Consider the following 19,687-nt stretch of genomic DNA (forward strand, 5'->3'; position numbering starts at 1 on the left):
AAATTATGCAGGCAGTTAACACTTGACAGAGAATTCACACATGCACATTAATTCATGAATGCCACATTCAAGGTGATTTGCCTATGTAGAGTTGTCACAGATGATTCAAGAGCTTTCATATCATCTCAGTTACACTTTACCCCCCTAGAATGTAGTTTATGTGTTTACCTGCAGCTGCACCTCACAAAGCAGTTGGGAACATTTGTGTACCCTAGTGCAGGAGGGACATGTGACTATATGTACACACGGCGGCAAAAATAAGTCTCGGGCTGCCCATCATACATTTTTCTTTGCCATGTTGCTAGCGATTCATGAAGAATTACTAATTAGGACCTCTCCCCTTGATGAGCGTTTTTTGTATGTGCAAGAACCCCCTTTTAAAATAAGAGGAAGCATTAAAAATGCACTCATCTGAATTGGTACAATCCAGAAAGCAGTGGATAGGCCAGCTTTGATATTGGCCTACATCACCAGGTTGCCATACAAATGTCTGAGAATGCATGAGCACTTCAGCAATTAGAAAAAGTGCTCTGGAAAAGCCAAAAATGCTATTTATTACTCTCCCTGCAGCAATACCCTGCCATTCCGTGAAATATTTTCCGTATTCCACTCCCCTTTAAGTTCTAAGGGAACACACAGCATCCTCCAATCTCCACTATGAAGTGCAATCACCCCTTGAAGCACACTGGCAACTAGCAAGCCCAGTCTCTTGAGGAGAGAGCAAGCAGGCCATGTTTGATTGAACTTGGCTCTTAAATATGTTGTTACGTGGACCAAGTTTCCAAGAAAATGGAAGAGTAAAACTCAAGTTCTCTTACACGGATTCCAACTGCAAGAATATCTTAAGCATCTTTCGTAGGAGAGTTGCACCACCGCTTAATACAACCTGTGAAAAAGTAACCCAAAGGGTGCAAATAACAGTGGGCACTGTGTGATTAAATGCATACTTCATAACGAAATAGGATGTATGGAAAGCCCATTCTTCTTAGCAGGAAAATCTTCTCACTGAAAGAAAACAGCTCAAGAAAGGCAACCATGCATTCACTCTCCCTTCACAGAAAATGATGGCTTAGGCTGCAATTCAATACATGTCTACTCAGAAGTAAGTTCCATTGGGTTCAAAGTGACTTACTACCAGATAAGTGTGTATTGCATTGCAGCCTAATTTGTCTCTATCCTCTTATTGACACAACTGTTGAGGTTCCAAGGAGGCAGTAAGCATGCACACAGGTTCATCATTATTATTTATTAGCTGTACAGCAGTATATTCTCCTTCCCAGAGTCCAAACCCCATTGTGTATTTTTATAACATTTTATCTCATGTTGGTTTCCTAAAATAATGAAAAATATCACACAGTACAGCTAAGTACAAAAATGCATCAACCTAGAATCAGATAGCTAACCTGATAGCTCTCTTAAAAGCGATACATAGAAGAAAATTCTTTTTGAAATCAGCAAGACTGAGGCTCTATAAAAAGCTTATGTATTTTTAACATGTGATGGTTCATATACAGGCATCATTTTGTATTTCACATTATTTTTCTTTCTTTTTAATTAATTAAAGACCCCAAATCTTTTAATTACTGACCTAGTAAAATTTCCTGCCCTAGGTTGCAAGGGCTGGGAAGCCCTATTACAAATTAACACCTTGGCTTTCAACACAGAATTCATAAACACAAAAAAGTGAGCAAAGAAAATGGAGTTGTGAAAACCTGAAACTCAAAAGGGAGTTTAAGTGACACATTGCAAGACCAAGTCCATATACTTAGAAACTGAAATGGGGCATGGATTTCTATCATCTTACACTTGGGTAGCACTTTCACTAATTTGATAGGTTCCAATATTTAATTCGGGACCAATTCCTGCATAATTCCTTTTCAAAAGTTTTAAAACAGGGGTGGGGAACTCGGAGTCCTCCAGATGTTGTTTGACTCCAACTCTATCCAGCTGAGCTGATGGTCAGAGATGAAGGGAACTGCAGTCCAGCAGCATCTGGAGGGTACCATGTTAGCTACTCCTGGTTTAAAATAACAGGGTTGTTTTTTAAATGGCACCCCCCCGCAAACCTCTTAATTAAATGGAGAAAAGATTAAAATGTAAAAATAGTTATTTATAAGCTTGATCATTACAGAGATGCCCTGCATAAAACAAAGCATCTGGGAGGAAAGAGACCAGCTGGAACATGCCGAACCTACAGTGCTGATGCAGAGCCAGAGAGTGGAAGGGTGGAGTTGGGTGGGGGGAAAGCAAAAACCAAAATGCAATAAAAGTTTTACAACCCTCCTGAGTTCTGCATTTACAGTTAAAAACCTCTATAGAGCAAAATGAGGCCAGAGGGCTTCAAGGAACTCGCAAGCAGATCCAGGGCAGTTAGTGTGGAGTCCAGGCTTCCATCTTTTCCATGTTACGTGCAAAGGCTGTCCATGGCCTGTCACTACAAATGCAGTCCAGAGCTAACTGGATCGAGCAACCTGCAGGAGACCCCCAGGGACTCAGAAATCGCCCCACGTTCCATGATCCGGTTAATAGGCTAACATTAAACAGAGAGAGTTCTAGGCAAATCACTTTCTAACATCATTTGAAGTTTTGTTTCCCGAGTTGTTTGGTAAAATGGTCTAAAAATGATGCATTTCCCAAAGCCAAAAATCAGGTAAAAAGGAAAATAAAAATAAAAGGGATCGAGCCGCTTCAAAAGAGCCCAGGCCAGTTCAGTCAGAGCGTAACTCTTCCTCCATCACCGGTCCATCATGCTAAGAATCATCTCTGGGGTGAGGTCTCCGTTGGATGCTTCCACCACGGCTGGCTGAGCTCCGGCTGTGGTTCCTACAGTCTCTGCTTCGGGCTCCTTCTTAACTTCCACTATAATGTTTTCAATTGCACCTGTGTTCTGGTCTTCCACCTGAATGATTGCTGTGGCTAGTAAATGAGAATGGAGAAAAAGTCAGACTCTCTCTGGGGATACCACTTGGGAGTATCTCAACGCTTGCTGCAATAACATAGCTTAGGCTGTGTATCTGCTGGGATTCTGGGGGAATGCCAAATGTGGTAGGGAACTGCACCGACTAATCACTGGACAGCAGTTCCTGACAAAGGCCTCTTCAATTTTAGCAATTTCCAAGAGTGCTGGCAAAATGGATTTCTGGCCATTATGCTTCAAATTGGTATATATTTAATGGCTGCAGGGAAGGGAAATGTGTGTCAGACTGGGCGTGAATATACAGCTGAACCCTGCCCGTGAAATGCCATCACAGGACATGTATCCTCACATGTATTACTCACACTTGTTTAAGTTGCATTTGGAGAGAAGGAAGAGGTTTTTTAGGCTACCTGCCTCAGGGTGAATACACTATCACCGCAGGAAACTGAGCTTTATCAAGCCGAGCCATTAATCTGTCTGGCTCAGTACTGCTTCCACTGATGGACAGCAGCTCTCCGTCCTACCTGGAGATGCCAGCAACTGAACCTGGGATTATTTGCATGCAAAGCCTGTACTGTTCAGTGAGCTACTGTCTTTCCCTGTAGTGTCACCAGCTTTTGTCCACGGACAGAAGAGTTCTTCATTACCTCCTGGGATGGAATCCACTACATCTTGGTTTCCAGATGTTTCTCCACCAACCCTAGGTTACTAGAAATCTTACATTTCCTCAAATTTCTAAAAATCTGAACTAGAGTTCAGCCATTCACAAGACCAAGATGCTCATAAATATCCATCTCAGGGCCACTAAACAGTTTTCACAACTAGTTTTAGTCATGTAAGTTTAGTCTTAGCTGAGGTACTGAGCAAGAGGATTAAGAACTATCCAATATAACTGCACATGTGCAAAACGTTTCACCAAGAATCTAGGATCTGTTGCAAATTCCTAAGATTTTTGTGCACCCTGCCCCTCACAGGGTTCTAGAACTTTATGGTAACAAATGTTTCTGAAAATATGTTGGTAGCCAATGCCTCTGGTGTTGGCATTTGTGCCTTGCATAGGCTATCCTATTTTCCCATGATTACTAGTCGTATTTGTCTCCACACATCATTCCTGCCCCCACTTCTCCATCTTCCCACTCTATTACAATGCAACTTGCAAAACCCGGGATCCCAAATAAAGGACGTACAAACTTTCTCTTTCCCATAACCCCACACTTACGCTGGGGCTGTTTTGGTTGATTGGCTTTGCCTGGCGGCCTTCCTCTTCGCTTCTTAGCTGGGGGCGGTGCTGGAGCCACAGGTTCCACTTCCGGTTCAGCCTCTATTTCAACCGCCGTCTCCTCATCTTCTTCATTATCATCCAACTCCGGCTCTGCGTTTTCCTCTTCAATATTATAAAATAAAATCAAGGCATCGCTTAATGAACACAACCAAGTGGGAGCAGCCAAAATGCTCCCCTAACATAGCACTGCTATTTCACGTTTCAATCAGGAATGAATGAAACGCAGAACTTTGAAGGTGTCTAGGAAGCAGAGGGGGAAAAAAATCCCCAGAATACTATCTCTAGCAATTCCACCGTGATGAAACTTTCTTCCAAATTTTCAGTACATCTCTCACCAATGGCATGGGGGGGGGAGGATTTATGTCTATGCAAGCTGGTGTTGGGTGGGGTGTGGCAGGTGAGAAATTTTGTTTCATTACTTGCCCAAAAGCTGCTCTTTAGTGGGGTAGAAAGGCAGCATTTTTTTTTAAAGTATCTTAAAAATAAATGGCCTGCTAAGAACCTTCCTCAGCTACAACATGTGCAGGATAATGAACTTCAAGCACTCTAATGGCTTCCCCATGCACTTCATTGCCCCCCCCCAAATCTTTCAAACCTGCCCAAATCTGCTTCAGTGGATTCTTGGCGTTTTCTGTCCATGAGTTTTACCACTGCCACTCACTGGACAGAAACCTGTGCCCACCATGAACAAGTCTACAGATATGTACACACCTAACATCTGGCTCAGGACCTCTTGCGGAGAAGCGCCTTCCCCACTGACCTGCATATACCTATAGGCTTCAGGTAAAACAGGTGAAGAGCCTGAAGAGAGAAACGTGATCACCTCTGCAGCCCTAACTTCCCTCTTAGCTTAACACTCACACTCTCATTAACACTCTCTTTGCTAATTTTAACCATCAGCTGCCCACGTCAAAGATCTCGATGTGTCCCATGGTGGGCCAAACAGATCTGAAGCCCAAAAGCTTGGGTGCTGCGAGAAGAATTCAAAAGCTGGTAGTGCTGTAGCGACTACTGGCAAGTTACTTGTTCTGAGCATTGTGCAAAGGGTGGGTAACTACACTCTGTGGTGTGTGAGAGCACAATGCAGCAGCTTGAGCACACCAGCAAGGCTCAGATGTCCCAGGTGTTTCAGAGATAAGCTTCTTACCGCTGTCAGAGGAGTCCTCTTTCTTGGAGCGCATCTTCCTCTTTCGCCCACGTTTTCCCTTCTTGGGCTCCCCTCCGTTTTCTCCTTCTACCCCATCAGGGCCTGTACAGTTATCTGCATGTCTGGCCATGGTGTTCTAATTAGGGAAAGGCAGGTGAGTGTTAAAGACATTGGCAATATTGAATTAGAGGCACCTGAGCCCAATAATGAATCCACCCCTGGAACTTTGATGTATGGATTTATCCCTCAAACAAAAGCAATGGTCTTATTTGCCAAATCAGAGCCATAGCTCCAGTATCAGGGGTTGGCCATGATGATGAGCCAAGGTTTGTTTGGGTACACTCTTCTTCTCCTAAGTACTCCTCTCCCAAAAGTGTGGACAACATACACGCCAGAAATCATGTGAGTTCTGCTGCTTGAGAAAGATTTCCAAAGGGAGAATAGGAATCAGCAGAAGTTTTGCAGTCCCTCCCATAATAGTTACAATTTTTAAAGGGATACACATCTAGCAAAATACCATTTGCAGCTGGTTGTTGCCAGACAGCGATCAGCTGTAGTGCACGATGAGCTGGAGCATGGGGAGCTGACGCGCTCCAGCTGATCGCTGTCAGCTGGAGCACGGCGGCTGGAGCTCCCTGTGCTACAGTTGATTACCCTGCTGGTGCTGCCATATCAGTGGAACGCTGACAAGCGGGGCCCTACTGTATAGCACATCCGAAACCTGGAAGACCTATTGGGGCTCAACTCCACCTCACAGGCGCCAGTGTCTGACTCACTGCTCCATGCAACAACCTTGCCCAGATCACTTACACGGCGTGTGAATGTCTTGCCACACTTGGAGCAAACAAAGGCAGCCGGAACAAAGTTCGGGTCGTGGTAACGTTTGAAGTGCATGTCAAGCAGCTGCTTCTGGCGGAAAGTCTTATCGCAATGGCTACAGGCATAAGGCTTTTCTCCAGTGTGGGTTCGCTTGTGCATGATCATGTGCCGTTCCTAGAAGGAACCAATATACAAATCAGTTGGGGGGGGGGTAAAGGGAAAGAAACAATCATTCTAGGGAAGGGATAGGCAACCTGGTGCCCTCCAGATGTTCTTGGACCTCAACTGCCATCATCCCCAGCCATGCTGATGTGAATTGTAATCTAACAACTAGAGGGCACCTTGCTGGCCCAAAATTGCTGCTTATTTTGTATAAGCAGTATCCCCCCCCCCCAATCTGCATGCTTCACCCTGCCAGGGTGAGGACCACATTCTTAAACATTCACATATTCTTCACCTGTCGACATGCATAGTCACACTGGTCACACTTGAAGCGCTTCTCGTTCTTGTGAGATTTCTGGTGCTGGATGAGCGCATATCGCTCGTGGAATACAGCATCACAGTAACGACACTTCTTGCCCTGCTCAATATAGGAATGCTGCTTCCGCAAATGGACACCTGGTAATGAGAAATAGGCCACATAGAGCGCTCTGCTTTTTCTGCATAGTCTGTGGGATACATTGAGGTGCTCATGCTTCCTCCCTACAGACTATATTAATGTTCAGCTGAGCTGGCAAATTCCTGCCCTGTTACGCTAAGATTAACATTTTAATCCCCAGTTTCTTAGACTCTATGTCATCTGTATTTGTTTTTATGTGTAGTGTTGCTTCTTGACTTTGGGCCTTCAGGACAAGGTGGGATTAAAAGAAATATAAATCCATTATTGCTTACATGGATTTCTGCAGTTTTGTAGCCTGGCATTTGCCAGGTTTTTTTTTAATTTTAAGCTCCCATCTTAACAGGCAAATGTTGCCCTGACAATGAACTGGAAAGAAAATAAGACCCGCAAAGGCCATCAAGTAACTGCATTGATACTCCACTTTACCTGTGAGGAATAAAAAACAGTTTATATGTGATTCTCTGGCCATTTCTCATCTAGTCAGTTTGCAGGGCCAGACTTCCTTAGCTTTGGTAGCAGGAATGTATGTTGTAGGCCTTCAGCTTGTTCTCTGGGCCATCAAAATAACATACCTGATCTATCAACTAAATTTTTAGACAATTTGGAGCTCTTCCTCTGAGAAATGTGATCACACCTCTTATATTGGGAGTCTGGCATCTCTTCAAGCTGTATTGCACTCACCCAAGTCACTCTTCCGTGCAATAACTGTGTCACAGTGAGGGCAGTGAAACTTGGCCACATTCTCCGTGTGCTTCTGCAGGATGTGCATCTTCATAGTCCCACTCTGGGTGAAGCGAGCGTGGCAAATGTAACACTCGTAGGGCTTCTCACCTTTAGGAAGAGGAGGCAGAAGAAGTTAACAAAAGAGGCTCACATGTTGACAGAAAACTGATCAAAGGGCCTAGGGGTGGGCTTGGAGAGACTGCACCCCCTCAATCAAAGCCAACTGATTGGGCCAAGAATTTAGAGTGGACACCAAGATCCCCAAGTGTTGTACAGCAAATATAACTATCAGAGTCTTCGGTCAAGTGCCAACATATCTCTCCTCCTTTCTCTTACAAAAATCTCCACTTGTATAACTTGAAGTTGCTGTCAGGAAACGTCTGTTTTGGTACTGAACTAGCGGATATTACACACTTCTCTAACAATTTGCAAAAAAGCAAGTATGTGTTTGACAGCAAACTTCTGTAAGCCATCCTACTTCTCGTAATACTGATCCAAACAGCAACAATGGTCCTGGCAATCTTTAAGCAAAAAGTAGGGGAGGGGGTCCCCAGATACACGTAACAAAAAAGACAAAGTCACAGGGACCCAAGTGACAATAAAATGGTAGTGATCATTAGAACATGAGTAACTATACATGCAAACAAATGTAAGTATATGTGTACGAAATATAAGCAGTCCAAGCTGTGGCTACTCTCTCTCTCTCTCTCTCTCTCTCTGTAAAATTCATCTCCAGGATTGTATCTTGTTTCATGCTTTTTCAGAAACAAACTGGAGAATGACTTGGGGATGGCAGCTATTTTGCCTCAAAGTTTTCTTTCAAAACTTTTCTCTTTCAGGAATGTTATTCCTGTTACGTACGATTACAAATGTATAGAAAATGGTCATCCATTAAAGAATCTTAAAATATACATATGAATCCACATACAGTAGGGCCCCACTTATATGGCGGGTTAGGGACCAGCCCTCTGCCGTAAAGCGGAACCCACTGACTTTAATGGGTCGCATCGCACGAAAATGCCGCAAAACGGCAAAATCGGCTTTAAAACGAGGAATTTCCCAATTGAAAGCCGCCGCATCAGTGGAACTCTGTAAGCAGGGCCCTACTGTACATATATAGTTATATTTTGCACACATACTGTTGCCTATGATTATGTTGCCTTTTATTGTCACTTGGGTTCTGTGACTTAGACCACCCCCTTCTGAAACAATCCAGAAACTGCAGACAGTTTTACATGCCAAAGGAACAGTCCGCACAGAACTTCAAGCACATGCTGGTCTCTGTGCCATCTCTGCAAAATCTGTACCAGAATGGGTCCTCATGTGCCTCTTCAGTTTGTAAGTGTCCCTGCTGGCGTAGCTGCACAAGCTGCACTGGAATGGCCGCTCTCCAGTGTGAGAGCGAATGTGGCGTTTCAACTTGCTCACCTGAAACCAAAGAATACCAACAGGGGATTAGCAACATGAGGATAGTGAGAAGTTGGCAGAGACTTTTTGGTCCCTGTCTTCCCACAAAAGAACCAGAGTTCCTTTTTTTAACCTCTTGCGTATCTTGAATTGGAAGATGGGACAGACTGAAAACAAAATGGCGGAGGGACTAAACGCTGCCTGGGATCCAAAAGCTGCTTATGTGCCTGCATAACACCATGATTGACTTTTTTCCCTTTGAGCAATAGACCTTCTCTGCCAAACCACAAACTGCATTCAGAATTTCAGAGTGGCATTTCACCCTATGCTAAACAGTGGACAGCAAGGTGTCAGGTCAGTGGACTGTGCTTAGAAGAGGCTATGACCTGGAGCAGGGACAGGTCTCAGCAGCACAACAGCTACGTATAAGAAACTTTTAAAAAAATGGGAGATTCCTTGGGAATATTCAGTGCCCATATTTGTTAGTGTCATGCACTGTAATAGTAGTTTTCCTCAATATATTCACTGATAAATATATTTTAAGGTTTACGTTTGTGTGGAAATGGGTGTGGATGGGGAAATTCCCCAGGTTTGTCGTTGGTATCTGAGCTGCGGGTGGGTGCGGTGGGTCTTGAGAACTGCAGTTCAAAGCCACTGAGTTCAGAAGCTACTGGAACTAAATCTTTGCATCTTGTCTGCAGCTGCAATTTCAAAGAGGGTTTGATGCATTCTGGCCTATCCAATCATGCCCAGTACTGATACGCATGATCTGACGTTTGAGCAATTCTTGCATCAAATACACAATCATCTTGGACACTCTTCCTCCATTCTCTGCTCAAAACAAGCAATTTCATTGTGAAATATACCATTAAAATGGTTTCTCTAAGGATGTGTCTAGCTGACAAGAAGAGGATACTGAGGCTGAGTCTACTAGATGATTTAAAGAAGAGTGAATGGGAAGTGCATAGACTGCTCAAGAATTGAGGGAGCTGAACTCACTGTCCACAATGGGAATATATAGTCTTTTGCATGCAATTTAACACCTTCTTGCCAAAGGATAGTAGAAGAATATGGTGCTTGCAGTAGTAAGTGCATTTGGGCAGACTGAGCATATGATCCAGAAGAATCAATGCAGATTACGTTAACTCTGTGGCCATGTTTTTAAATGCTTCAAACAGGAAAAAATCTGTTTTTTCCCCCACACAGGAAGAGAAATAGGTTGGTATGATTTACCTACTACTGTTGGAAAACTAGATTCAAGACATACCTCCACGCTGGCATAGTCACACATAGAACACTTGAATGGCTTCTCGTGGGTGTGTTTGTAGCGGCGATGCCGAACTAACTCGCCACTTGTCACAAAGGCCATATCACAGTCGGGGCACTTGTGAGGACGAGTACCTGAGGGATTCCAGAGAGAGAGAGAAAGATTCATTTTTTTAAAAAAGCCTAAACAGACAATGGCTTCATTTGTAGGGAATCTGATGTTTGCCTTCTTAATTTGAAAGAGTGACAAGAAACAGGTAACAAAATCTCTGTTAAAAACCCTGATTCATTAAAATAATGCCAGCATGCTAAGGACCCCAGTGCTTGAAAAAAGCTAAATACTGTACATGTAGATAAGCTACACTGTTTTCTGTAGCCCCCAAACTATAAAAAACCCTCTGTCACAATTACTTGGTGAGAGATGAAAGTGACTCAGAGAAGAAACTGGAAAGGCTTGTTTGACAGAAGGAATTTTTATTTCAATGATGCTTCTGCTTTATTAGAGATTGTTATTTCGAACCACGTGGAGTAATCAAAACTATGTAGATGACTGTTAACAGTAATGACAAATCCAGTCCTTTTCATCATTTGAAAACCAAGTTTCTAGTCATCATGGATGAAAAAGGAAGTTTCACATGTTATTGCCTCTAGGACAAGGAATACTTGGAGCATCTGAAATGGTCAGAGGACCATGATGAAAAAGAATCCAGTCTCTCCCTTTAGCATCAAATTCCTCCCCCATTCCTTTGAGCCACAACCTCCCTTCTGCAGTTCCAATTCTAGTGTCTGTTAAAAAAAAATCAAGATTCAGCATAAAAAGCCATCCAAGTCTTCTTACAAATATATGTTTGCTTATTCAGCTCATTTAATCAGACACTGGCCTCTCATTTCACAGAATCTGGAACTGGTGTAGGTTGTTATTAGCACAAGGATGGATGAGCTTGTAAATGTGGTTCCCACAAACCAAAAGGAGAGGCAGGTGCAAAAAATATGCTTATGGGTTGACAGCATCACCTTAACCACAGATGGGCAACTTGCCTGAAGTAGCCTCATTTTTCCATTCCATCAGAAACATCCCTCCTATCATTCTTGGATTTTTTTACTCTTTACATGCCATTTTGGAACAGCTGAAAGAGACAGCATTTTAATTGATAAAAATAAATTTATGGGGCTTGTTTTACCTTTTTCCTGTTTGGCTTGGTGAAACCTTGAGAACAAATTGGTACTTTTGTTGTATGTGTGATGTTTGTGTATACATAGCACATTAAATTAATAAACGAAATATTTTCAGTTGCTTGCTAGAACAAAGGCTGTATTGCTCTGCTGTACTTTAAAAATCCTCTGTATACTTATTTGAGAGTGGAACTCAAAACCAGTAGAACTTACTTCTGAACTGACATGCCTAAATTTGGGAACTCCAGTATGAGTGAGCTAGTGTGAAAATTGAAGCACAGCAGTCGTTATTCCAGATCAGTTATTCCAGAACTCTTGTGCCCAGCTCCATCTATCATTGGCTCTGGTTCCACCCACCTCTGACAGATTATCCCCGAGGGAATGCGACCCTCAACAGAAAAAAAGGTCACCCCCACAGTGACCTACACAATACCTGTGTGAGTGTTGAGGTGATTTCTCAGCAGCGTGACTGTCCGGAAGGCTCTGCCACAAAGATGGCACTTGTGCGGCCTCTCATCTGTGTGGCTTTTCATGTGACGGTCCAAGTTTGAACGGCGTGGGCAAGCATGTGACGGTCCAAGTTTGAACGGCGTGGGCAAGTGTAACTGCATAGTTCGCACTGGAATGTCTTCTTCACGCCTGTCCAGAAAGCAAACCTCTTTAGCAACCCTTCTATATGCAAAAATGGCGAGGAGCACCACAGACGCAATCCACGCCCCCGCCTTGAAGCAGGATCCTCCTCATGTTATTCTTCCACTTCACTTCCAATTTAATTACAGCTAACTAAAGGGAACAGGGTGTAGCACTTCAGAGGACAGAAAGTGGATCAAGCAAATTAATGAAGAGGGCAACTCTACGACTCTAGAAAACACACTGACCTGAAGGAAAACAACCCTCGAACTCCAAAATCTGGTATTATAACTTTACATCAAGAAATTCACCCATCACCACAGTATATGAATGTTCATGGAGGGCAACATCAGATTCTTTGGAAAAGTGGGGCCAAACCTCTTCCTTGATCTCAATAGGCCAACACAAGTAATCAAAAACAGTCAAGTTGCCTTTAAAAGCATATACGAGTTTAAAGGCCAGCAAGACTCTTTGGTCTAAGATGATGATGTATTCAGGAACTGAGCAGCAACTCATATCCAGCAGATGTCCTCAAGGTGCCCTCCCGCTCCCCAAATCCAATACCCTACATACCTTTCTTTTTAATTTTTGTTGGCTTAGGGGGCTTCATGTTGCCAACCACCTTCTCCGCATTGACCTCCGACAACAAGCCTTCCTGCTGCTCCTCTTCAAAATCGTATACAGACACATCCACATCTTTTCCCTCCTCAGTATAACGGAGTTTGCTTTTTTTGGTTTTCTTTGTCTTTTTGGCTGGGGGCTGATAGTCTGGGTCTTTCTGCCAATTAGGATCCTCCTGGGGCTGAAGTTCACCTTGCTCCAGTGTCTCCACCTCACCATTTGCGCCAACTTTTACCACCTGGAAACCTTCCGGCAAAGGGAGGGTGTGGCAGATCATGGGCTCCCCCTCTTGGAGGCCTCCTTTGGAGACCTCGTTTTCATAGGCCCCCTGAAGTTCTTCCACAGAAGTGGTAGCAACAGGTACAGACACTGGGACAGGGACCTGGACAAGTTGGAGCTCGCCAAGGTTTATAGGCTGCTCTTCCATGTTGACAACTTGTAGGGTTATTATTTGCGTGTCGTCCACAGTAGCCTCGGCTTCCTGTTGCACAGCGCCTTCCATGACCTCCGTCTTCATCTGAAGCAACGTTGGGTCGAGCTGCTCCATCATGACCATCTGGACACCAGTACTGACATCCTGTACTACTTCAGCCCCATCTGTCTGGTTGGGTTGCATTGGGCAAGCTTCCTCCTCCTGCCCACCTTCCCGGCGCCTTTGATAGGTCTTCCTTTCTTTGCCTTTAATGAACGTTTCAGACTCTTCGCCAATAGCTTCACCTGCTTCTCCTTCCATGTCACCTTCCTGGTGGGAAACAAAGGTTCTGCTTAGCCAGTTGTCTCAGCAGCTTACAAGAACTGAGGGAACAGATTCTCACACCTTAAGCAATTTGATCTGACACATATGACACACTACATTTTCTGGAAAAAACGTTCAGAACCAAGGCTTTGCATGTGTATCTCCCTACACATTCCTCATGTCCATAATGTGAAAAAGAACGGATTGTAATTCATTCTGACTCAGAATTTGGGGTACAAAATCAATATATATGTGCTTTATGCTTCTAACTTTTTAATATAGCTGGTTCTAGCAAAGGGGGCATCAGTTTTTAGTAGTCTTCAAACATGATGACCTGTGGCCACCCAATATGATCCTGACAAAGGATGAAACCTAAAGCAATGTTTTCAGATTATCTGCTGAGGCCTTATTGTCATTGTGTTGCAGAGAATTGTGAAGTATATTCTTCAGGGGTAGGCAGAAGGTACCCAGACTGGTACATTTCTGGGTAATTTACAGTAGATTGGTTTCTAGTTTCCAATTGCTTAACAATTGTAACAAAACTAAATTAGGCTGCTGAAATGAAAAAAAAGAAAGCTAGCCAGGAGCGAACTTGTGTGTGAAAGTACTGAGCTCAGTTCAATTCTGGTACTGACAACAAATTCCTAGGCTCAGAAGAACCCTGTTCTTTTAAAAAAATGATTTGGATTTTAATTTTTTGAATATAACATGTACAGATAACAAACGGAACAAAAGTTTAGGCAAAAAAAAAAAGATATATCTCTCATTCCTATTTTGCAGGTAAGGTTCATATTGTGCTTTATTCTTTAATGTTAACTATTTACATTTTTGCAGCTGGTTGGCAGATCTTAGAATTCTAATAATAAAAAAAAAAGATAGCCCACCTCTGCCTTAGAGCTTACTCTCACTCAATTTCTACAGAGGACAGGCCAGGCTTACTAGGCCTTACCATGTATTTTCACATTTAGACTCCACCTTTCCTCCAAGGAAGTCAAGATGGCATATAAGGCCCCCTCCCCTTCCATTTGATCATACAAGTAACAATCCTGTGAAGTAGATTAGGTGGAGAATGACTGGCTGAAGGTCACCCATTGACCTTCATGGCTGAGTGAGGATCTGAACCTAGCTTTCCCTAGTCCAAGTTAGGGATGTGCTAGAATTCCACCCAATTCAGATTTGGTTCCAATTTTTCCATTAATTAGCTTATTGTTTTCAGCCTGAGAGCCGTATTGCCTTCTGGGCAAACTTTCAGGGGCCGCATGGCAGTGACGGGCAGGGCTAGAGACAAAAGCAGGCAGAACAATGAATGTAAGTATCACCTTTGTGCAGTAGGGTAGTTTCTGCACACAATTCACAAATTCCTCTCTTTCCTCCCTCCAGGCAAGCAAAAGGTATTAGCAGAGTTGAAGGGCACAGCCAGGCAAAAACAGTCTAGGAGGATGTGAAGGAAGGCTGCTGAGGGGTGAGGCCTGGGAAGAGAGTCTCAAGGACCAGACAGAGAGGTCTGGGGTGCTGCACTTTGTCCCTGGCCCTGAGGTTCCTCACCCCTGTGTTAGTAGATCCCAATCTACCTTCTGCCCATCCATCCTAAATGGGATCCACTCTCCTCCACCTGCACATTGCAGGAGAAAATGGGTAACGGTAGACTGACTCTTATTTTATAACTGAACTATGGAAATCCCTTCCCTCTGCCATACGTGAAGCAGAGACCATCAGTTGCTTCAGATGTCTTGTAAAAATGTATTTTTTTTGCCCAGGCTTTCCCTGACCCATAAGTTTGAACCCTATTTTTATTGGAATTCCCTGAATTCCTGTTTTTATATGCTTTTTATGGTACTGTTTCACAGGTTTTATGTTGTATTTTTAAAACTATATATTTTGAATGTTATACATCGCAGACTGAGATTTTACAAATATTAAGGGGTTTATAAATGCTTTAAATACATAAAATAAACTATATCTGACAGGTACAACATACTGAAGTGTATATGGGCACAGAGGGTTTCTTGCAGTGAGATGATCCAGTCACCAGGGGACACCACTGTGACACTCTACTGCTTCAGAGCAGCACCTCCCTACAGGACTCTGAAGCACCCACCCTCTCATTTTTCTTGTTATTTCTCCAGAGGAAAATAAAGACACTGCATAGAAACCATCAGCTGGCCAATACCATTCTCTCAGACATTTGCACAGAGGGGAAAAAAAGGGGGGGCAGAGAAGCACAGCACACATCCTCTAGAGAAGTGTCCCATGTAAGGAGGCTAAATACAAAGAGAACAGGGCTCCTGTGCTTTTTGATGAATGTTTACTACAGGCGCAGGAGCCCGTCTTCACTTTCATATGGTTACCTGACTACTCATTAAATAAGTTATAGTTAACTTGAATACTGAACAGTAACTAGTGATCTCCATTGGGGATTTCTTCCTACATGCCAACTTGCTTCTGCCATGACACTGAATTGTCCTTTTGTGTGTGCTCTTCCTGCCCTCAATCTTTGCACCTTTTAATAGTTGGAGGGCCCTTCCACATGGAAGCCTTCTGGTGCTTTATTTTTCTTCTCATTTCACTTTAATCAGCATGGTGCCGAATCTTCCACACCTTTCGGAATTTTAAGGATTTACATTCATTGTATCCCAGCCACACCAATAGGCACTGCATAACTGAAGGTGCCTATTTTGTATCTGCAATAGGCCCAACTTTTTCTCCAGGCTTTCCATCCATTACCTGTTGTACCTCACTCAGTGCGTGCACAAACTACAAAGTACGGTGGTAATTATAGAACTGTACCGCACAGGAAGTGTACTGTTGTGCAGCTGCCACAGACTGCCCACATTAATTTACAGTAGGGCCCCGCTTTACGGTGTTCCGCTTTACGGCGCTTCGTTCATGTGGCAGTTTTCAGTTAGGGAAAGGCCCCGCTCTTACAGCGCTTGTTCCTCTAATACGGCAGGTTTTTCCGCCGCGCGCCATTTTGACGTCATTTTTGCATGACGCAGTCCATTATAGTCTATGGGGCCCCGCTTTACGGCAATTTCCGCTTTATGGCGGGGGCCTGGTCCCTAACCCGCTGTATTAGCGGGACCCTAGTGTATTTAAATATTGATGAAAATGGAAATGGACTGCCTTCAAGTCAATCCCGACTTATGGCGACCCTATGAATAGGGGTTTCATGGTAAGCGGTATTCAGAGGGGGTTTATGATTGCCTTCCTCTGAGGAGAGGCAGTGACTGGCCCAAGGTCACCCAGTGAGCTTCATGGCTGTGTGGGGATTCGAATCCTGGTCTCCCGGGTCGTAGTCCAGCACTCTAACCATTACACCACACTGGCTCTCATTAAATATTGATAGACTGTTCGGGTCTATGACTGTAATAAACAAATTGAATTGATAGACCACACTTTAATAAAAATACAGCAACGCAGCAAATGCTGCAGTAGCATCCAACACTTTGCAAAAAAACCCAAACAAAAACAAACTGATTTCACTGTCAGTATAACTAAGAAACGGAAAATTTACATCCCAATGCAAAACAAATTGACACTGGTTTCAGAAAGAATGTAGGCTGGTCCCAACCCTAACCTAGCAAAAGGTCACATAACAGAGACAAAAACAAGAATCGGACCCTACAACAGGCTCAGAGGTCAACTGTGTTGCCATATCATCTCAGACAACACTATTACAAGACCTAGCAAAGATTCATTCACCTGCACATTAGCTAATGTCATATGCCATTGTTTGCCATAACTCCCCTTTGACATTCTACCAGGGCTGTGGAGTTGGTACGCCAGACCTTCGACTCCAACTCCTCTATTTTTCTACTGTTCGACTCTGACTCCTTCATAAATGGCAAATGTATATTAACTAGTAATAACAAATTTACTGTAGTAAAATGGTAGCACAAGGCATTTCATCACCACCATGTGAATCCAGAGCTTGGAAAAGTTACTTTTTTAAACTACAACGCCCATCAGCCCCAGGGATTGGGCTCATGGGAGTTGTAGTTTAAAAAAGTAACTTTTCCAAGCTCTGTATTCACGTGGTGGTGATGAAATGCCTTGTGCTACCATTTTACTACAGTAAATTTGTTATTACTAGTTAACATACATTTGCCATTTATGAAGGAGTCGGAATCGGAGTCGGTACATTTCTACCGACTCCACCCAAAATTGCTCCCAACTCCAACTCCACAGCCTTGCATTCTACCTAGGACAAACAGGCCAATCTCCAGTGATGTGAGGTGGAAAGTACCTCCCAGCCCTGCAGCTTGGGACTCCCTTCTCCTGGGCACTCACTGGAGCAACCTTGAGAAGTCTTGTAAAAACATCTGGCAAGTGTGGGCCAGCAATACTTTGGTTTTAGTGGAAGGGTTAAGCACATGTTAAGCATCTCCTCTTGAAATCAATAGGACTGAAGTGCTAACTTTGGCTGGAATGTGCCTTCTGTTCTTAACCCATAATCAAGCTATGGGAAGAGCGCTCTCCATATAAATCTGTCCAATGTTTAAAACCAGCCTAGCTTTACGTTTTACTTCATTTTGAAGAAAGACTGGCTTCTAAATAAGCAGGGTCATTTTGTAGCTCTGGAATGCCCTTCCGTAAGTTGTTTTATCATCTCCCTCTTTAAAGTCACTCTGTAAAAAACACTACCCATTCTGCCCCTTGAAGTTAGCTCCCCTTATTAACTTTGTTCTTGCTTACTTTGCTAATATTTTTACGTTGATCATAATAATTATTATTTGCTATTACTTTTGATATTAATCTTTTAATTGAATTCTTATATAATTGTCGATTCGTACACTACTTTAAGAGCATACCATGAAACAATATTTGCACTCAGAAGATTTGAGGCTCAATTCCTGGTATCTCCATGTAGGGCTGGAAAGACTCCTGTCTGAAATCCTGGACAGCCTCTGACAGTATAGACAACACTGAGCCAGATGTGACACCTTAAAGACGAACAAATTTATAACGGCAGAAGCTTTCATGGACCAGAGCCCACTTCATCAGATGCAGTGTTACCTGCATTTTGCAAGTACAGATATAAGTGAAGGACTGTAAATAGTGAGGTCAGAAGGAAAGGAAATGCCAGAAGTAGAGACAATGACCAACAGGGAGTGACAATTTAATTACAGCTTGGATGTATGCCCCCCCGAAAAGCACAGCGACCCTTCACAACAGCAGTGATGAGTGATAGCACAATCACTTTTGCAATGCTGAATTAATTAGCTTTTATAATGGAACAGGAAACCACTGTCTTCATTCAGACCCAAATGAATAGAGCTGCACTTCTTGATGAACTTAGCAGTTTTATAGTAGAGCCTCCCTTTGCGATTCCTTTGGTCAAGGATACCTTAGATCAGTAGGACTGTGTCCAGGTTAGGTTCAAATGTTCTCCAACTGGCCATGTCTGATGTCAGATTTGTGTCCATTGACTTTTTGCCTAGGAACTGGCAAGGATGTGGGGTTTTCAGAAAAATCTGAATTGGAAAATTTTCCTATGCAAATTAGGGTAACTTGTATAGGGTAATTTGCTTTGGAAATTTTTCATTTTGCCTTGGAAAATGTTCTACCATCCTAAAGAATTATCTAATTTAGCATTTTATTTTTCCTGAAAGATTGTCTTACCTCTTATATACCCAGACAATACCTGCACTCTGTGAGGGCCTCCTGCAGATACTGCCTTATCAGGACGTCCATTCTGCACAACATAGGAAGTGGACCTTTAGTGTAGTGGCACCTACCCTTTGGAATTCCCTCCCCTTAAATATTAGACAGACACAATCTCTGTTATCTTTTTGGCACCTACTGAAGACACTCCTCTTTCAACAAGCCTTTTAAGTAGAGAACTTATCCCAGTCTGCATCTGTGTTGGAATTGGTTTTTAAGATGTTTTTACTGCTGTTTTTTTAAAAAAGATGTTTTTAAAGATGTTTTGTTTGAATATATTTTAAAGTCTGTTTTTAATATGTTTTAGAGTGTTCTTAGTGTTTTGTTTGCCACCCCCTGAGCACCTTCTGGGAGGAAGGGTGGGATATAAATTTAATTAATTAATTAATTATACCTGTACTTAATATTTTAAAAAAAGCAAAACTTTGAAACTACCAGCCTAGCCTAATACTGTATACCTTTTCCCCAGATAAATGATATGTAAGACATTGATGGGGAATAAGGAACAGCAATATGTTTTATCTAGAAGCAGAGGTGAGGGGCTCTATCTGTTCTTACACATAAGTTGCAATAATAACAAGGGAGATAAGAACTTTAGAAAGAAACATCCATGAGACTTCATTCTGTTCTCGATGGTCAACAATGCTAAACCCATTTCTCTTTTGAAAAGCTAGTTTCCTGTT

The 19,687-nt window shown here is 42.9% G+C and overlaps 1 protein-coding gene across 1 annotated transcript in view; it reads right to left on the bottom strand.

Annotated features, from left to right (window-relative positions):
• Positions 1 to 1,231: 1,231 nt before the first annotated feature.
• CTCF (CCCTC-binding factor) overlaps positions 1,232 to 19,687 on the bottom strand; it is a 30,198-nt gene continuing 11,742 nt past the window's right edge. Inside the window, exons 2-12 of the mRNA XM_061594457.1 lie at positions 12,557 to 13,346; positions 11,919 to 11,992; positions 11,787 to 11,883; positions 10,182 to 10,315; positions 8,815 to 8,935; positions 7,466 to 7,615; positions 6,623 to 6,783; positions 6,157 to 6,339; positions 5,347 to 5,482; positions 4,137 to 4,301; positions 1,232 to 2,916 (exon numbers count right to left, since the gene is read on the bottom strand). Of these exons, the coding sequence (XP_061450441.1) occupies positions 2,735 to 2,916; positions 4,137 to 4,301; positions 5,347 to 5,482; positions 6,157 to 6,339; positions 6,623 to 6,783; positions 7,466 to 7,615; positions 8,815 to 8,935; positions 10,182 to 10,315; positions 11,787 to 11,883; positions 11,919 to 11,992; positions 12,557 to 13,337 (2,184 nt within the window). The 5' untranslated portion in view covers positions 13,338 to 13,346 and the 3' untranslated portion in view covers positions 1,232 to 2,734. The remainder of the gene's footprint in view (positions 2,917 to 4,136; positions 4,302 to 5,346; positions 5,483 to 6,156; positions 6,340 to 6,622; positions 6,784 to 7,465; positions 7,616 to 8,814; positions 8,936 to 10,181; positions 10,316 to 11,786; positions 11,884 to 11,918; positions 11,993 to 12,556; positions 13,347 to 19,687) is intronic.

The sequence above is a fragment of the Rhineura floridana genome, chromosome 13, assembly GCF_030035675.1.
Source record: "Rhineura floridana isolate rRhiFlo1 chromosome 13, rRhiFlo1.hap2, whole genome shotgun sequence".
In the NCBI taxonomy this organism is placed as follows: Eukaryota; Metazoa; Chordata; class Lepidosauria; order Squamata; family Rhineuridae; genus Rhineura; species Rhineura floridana.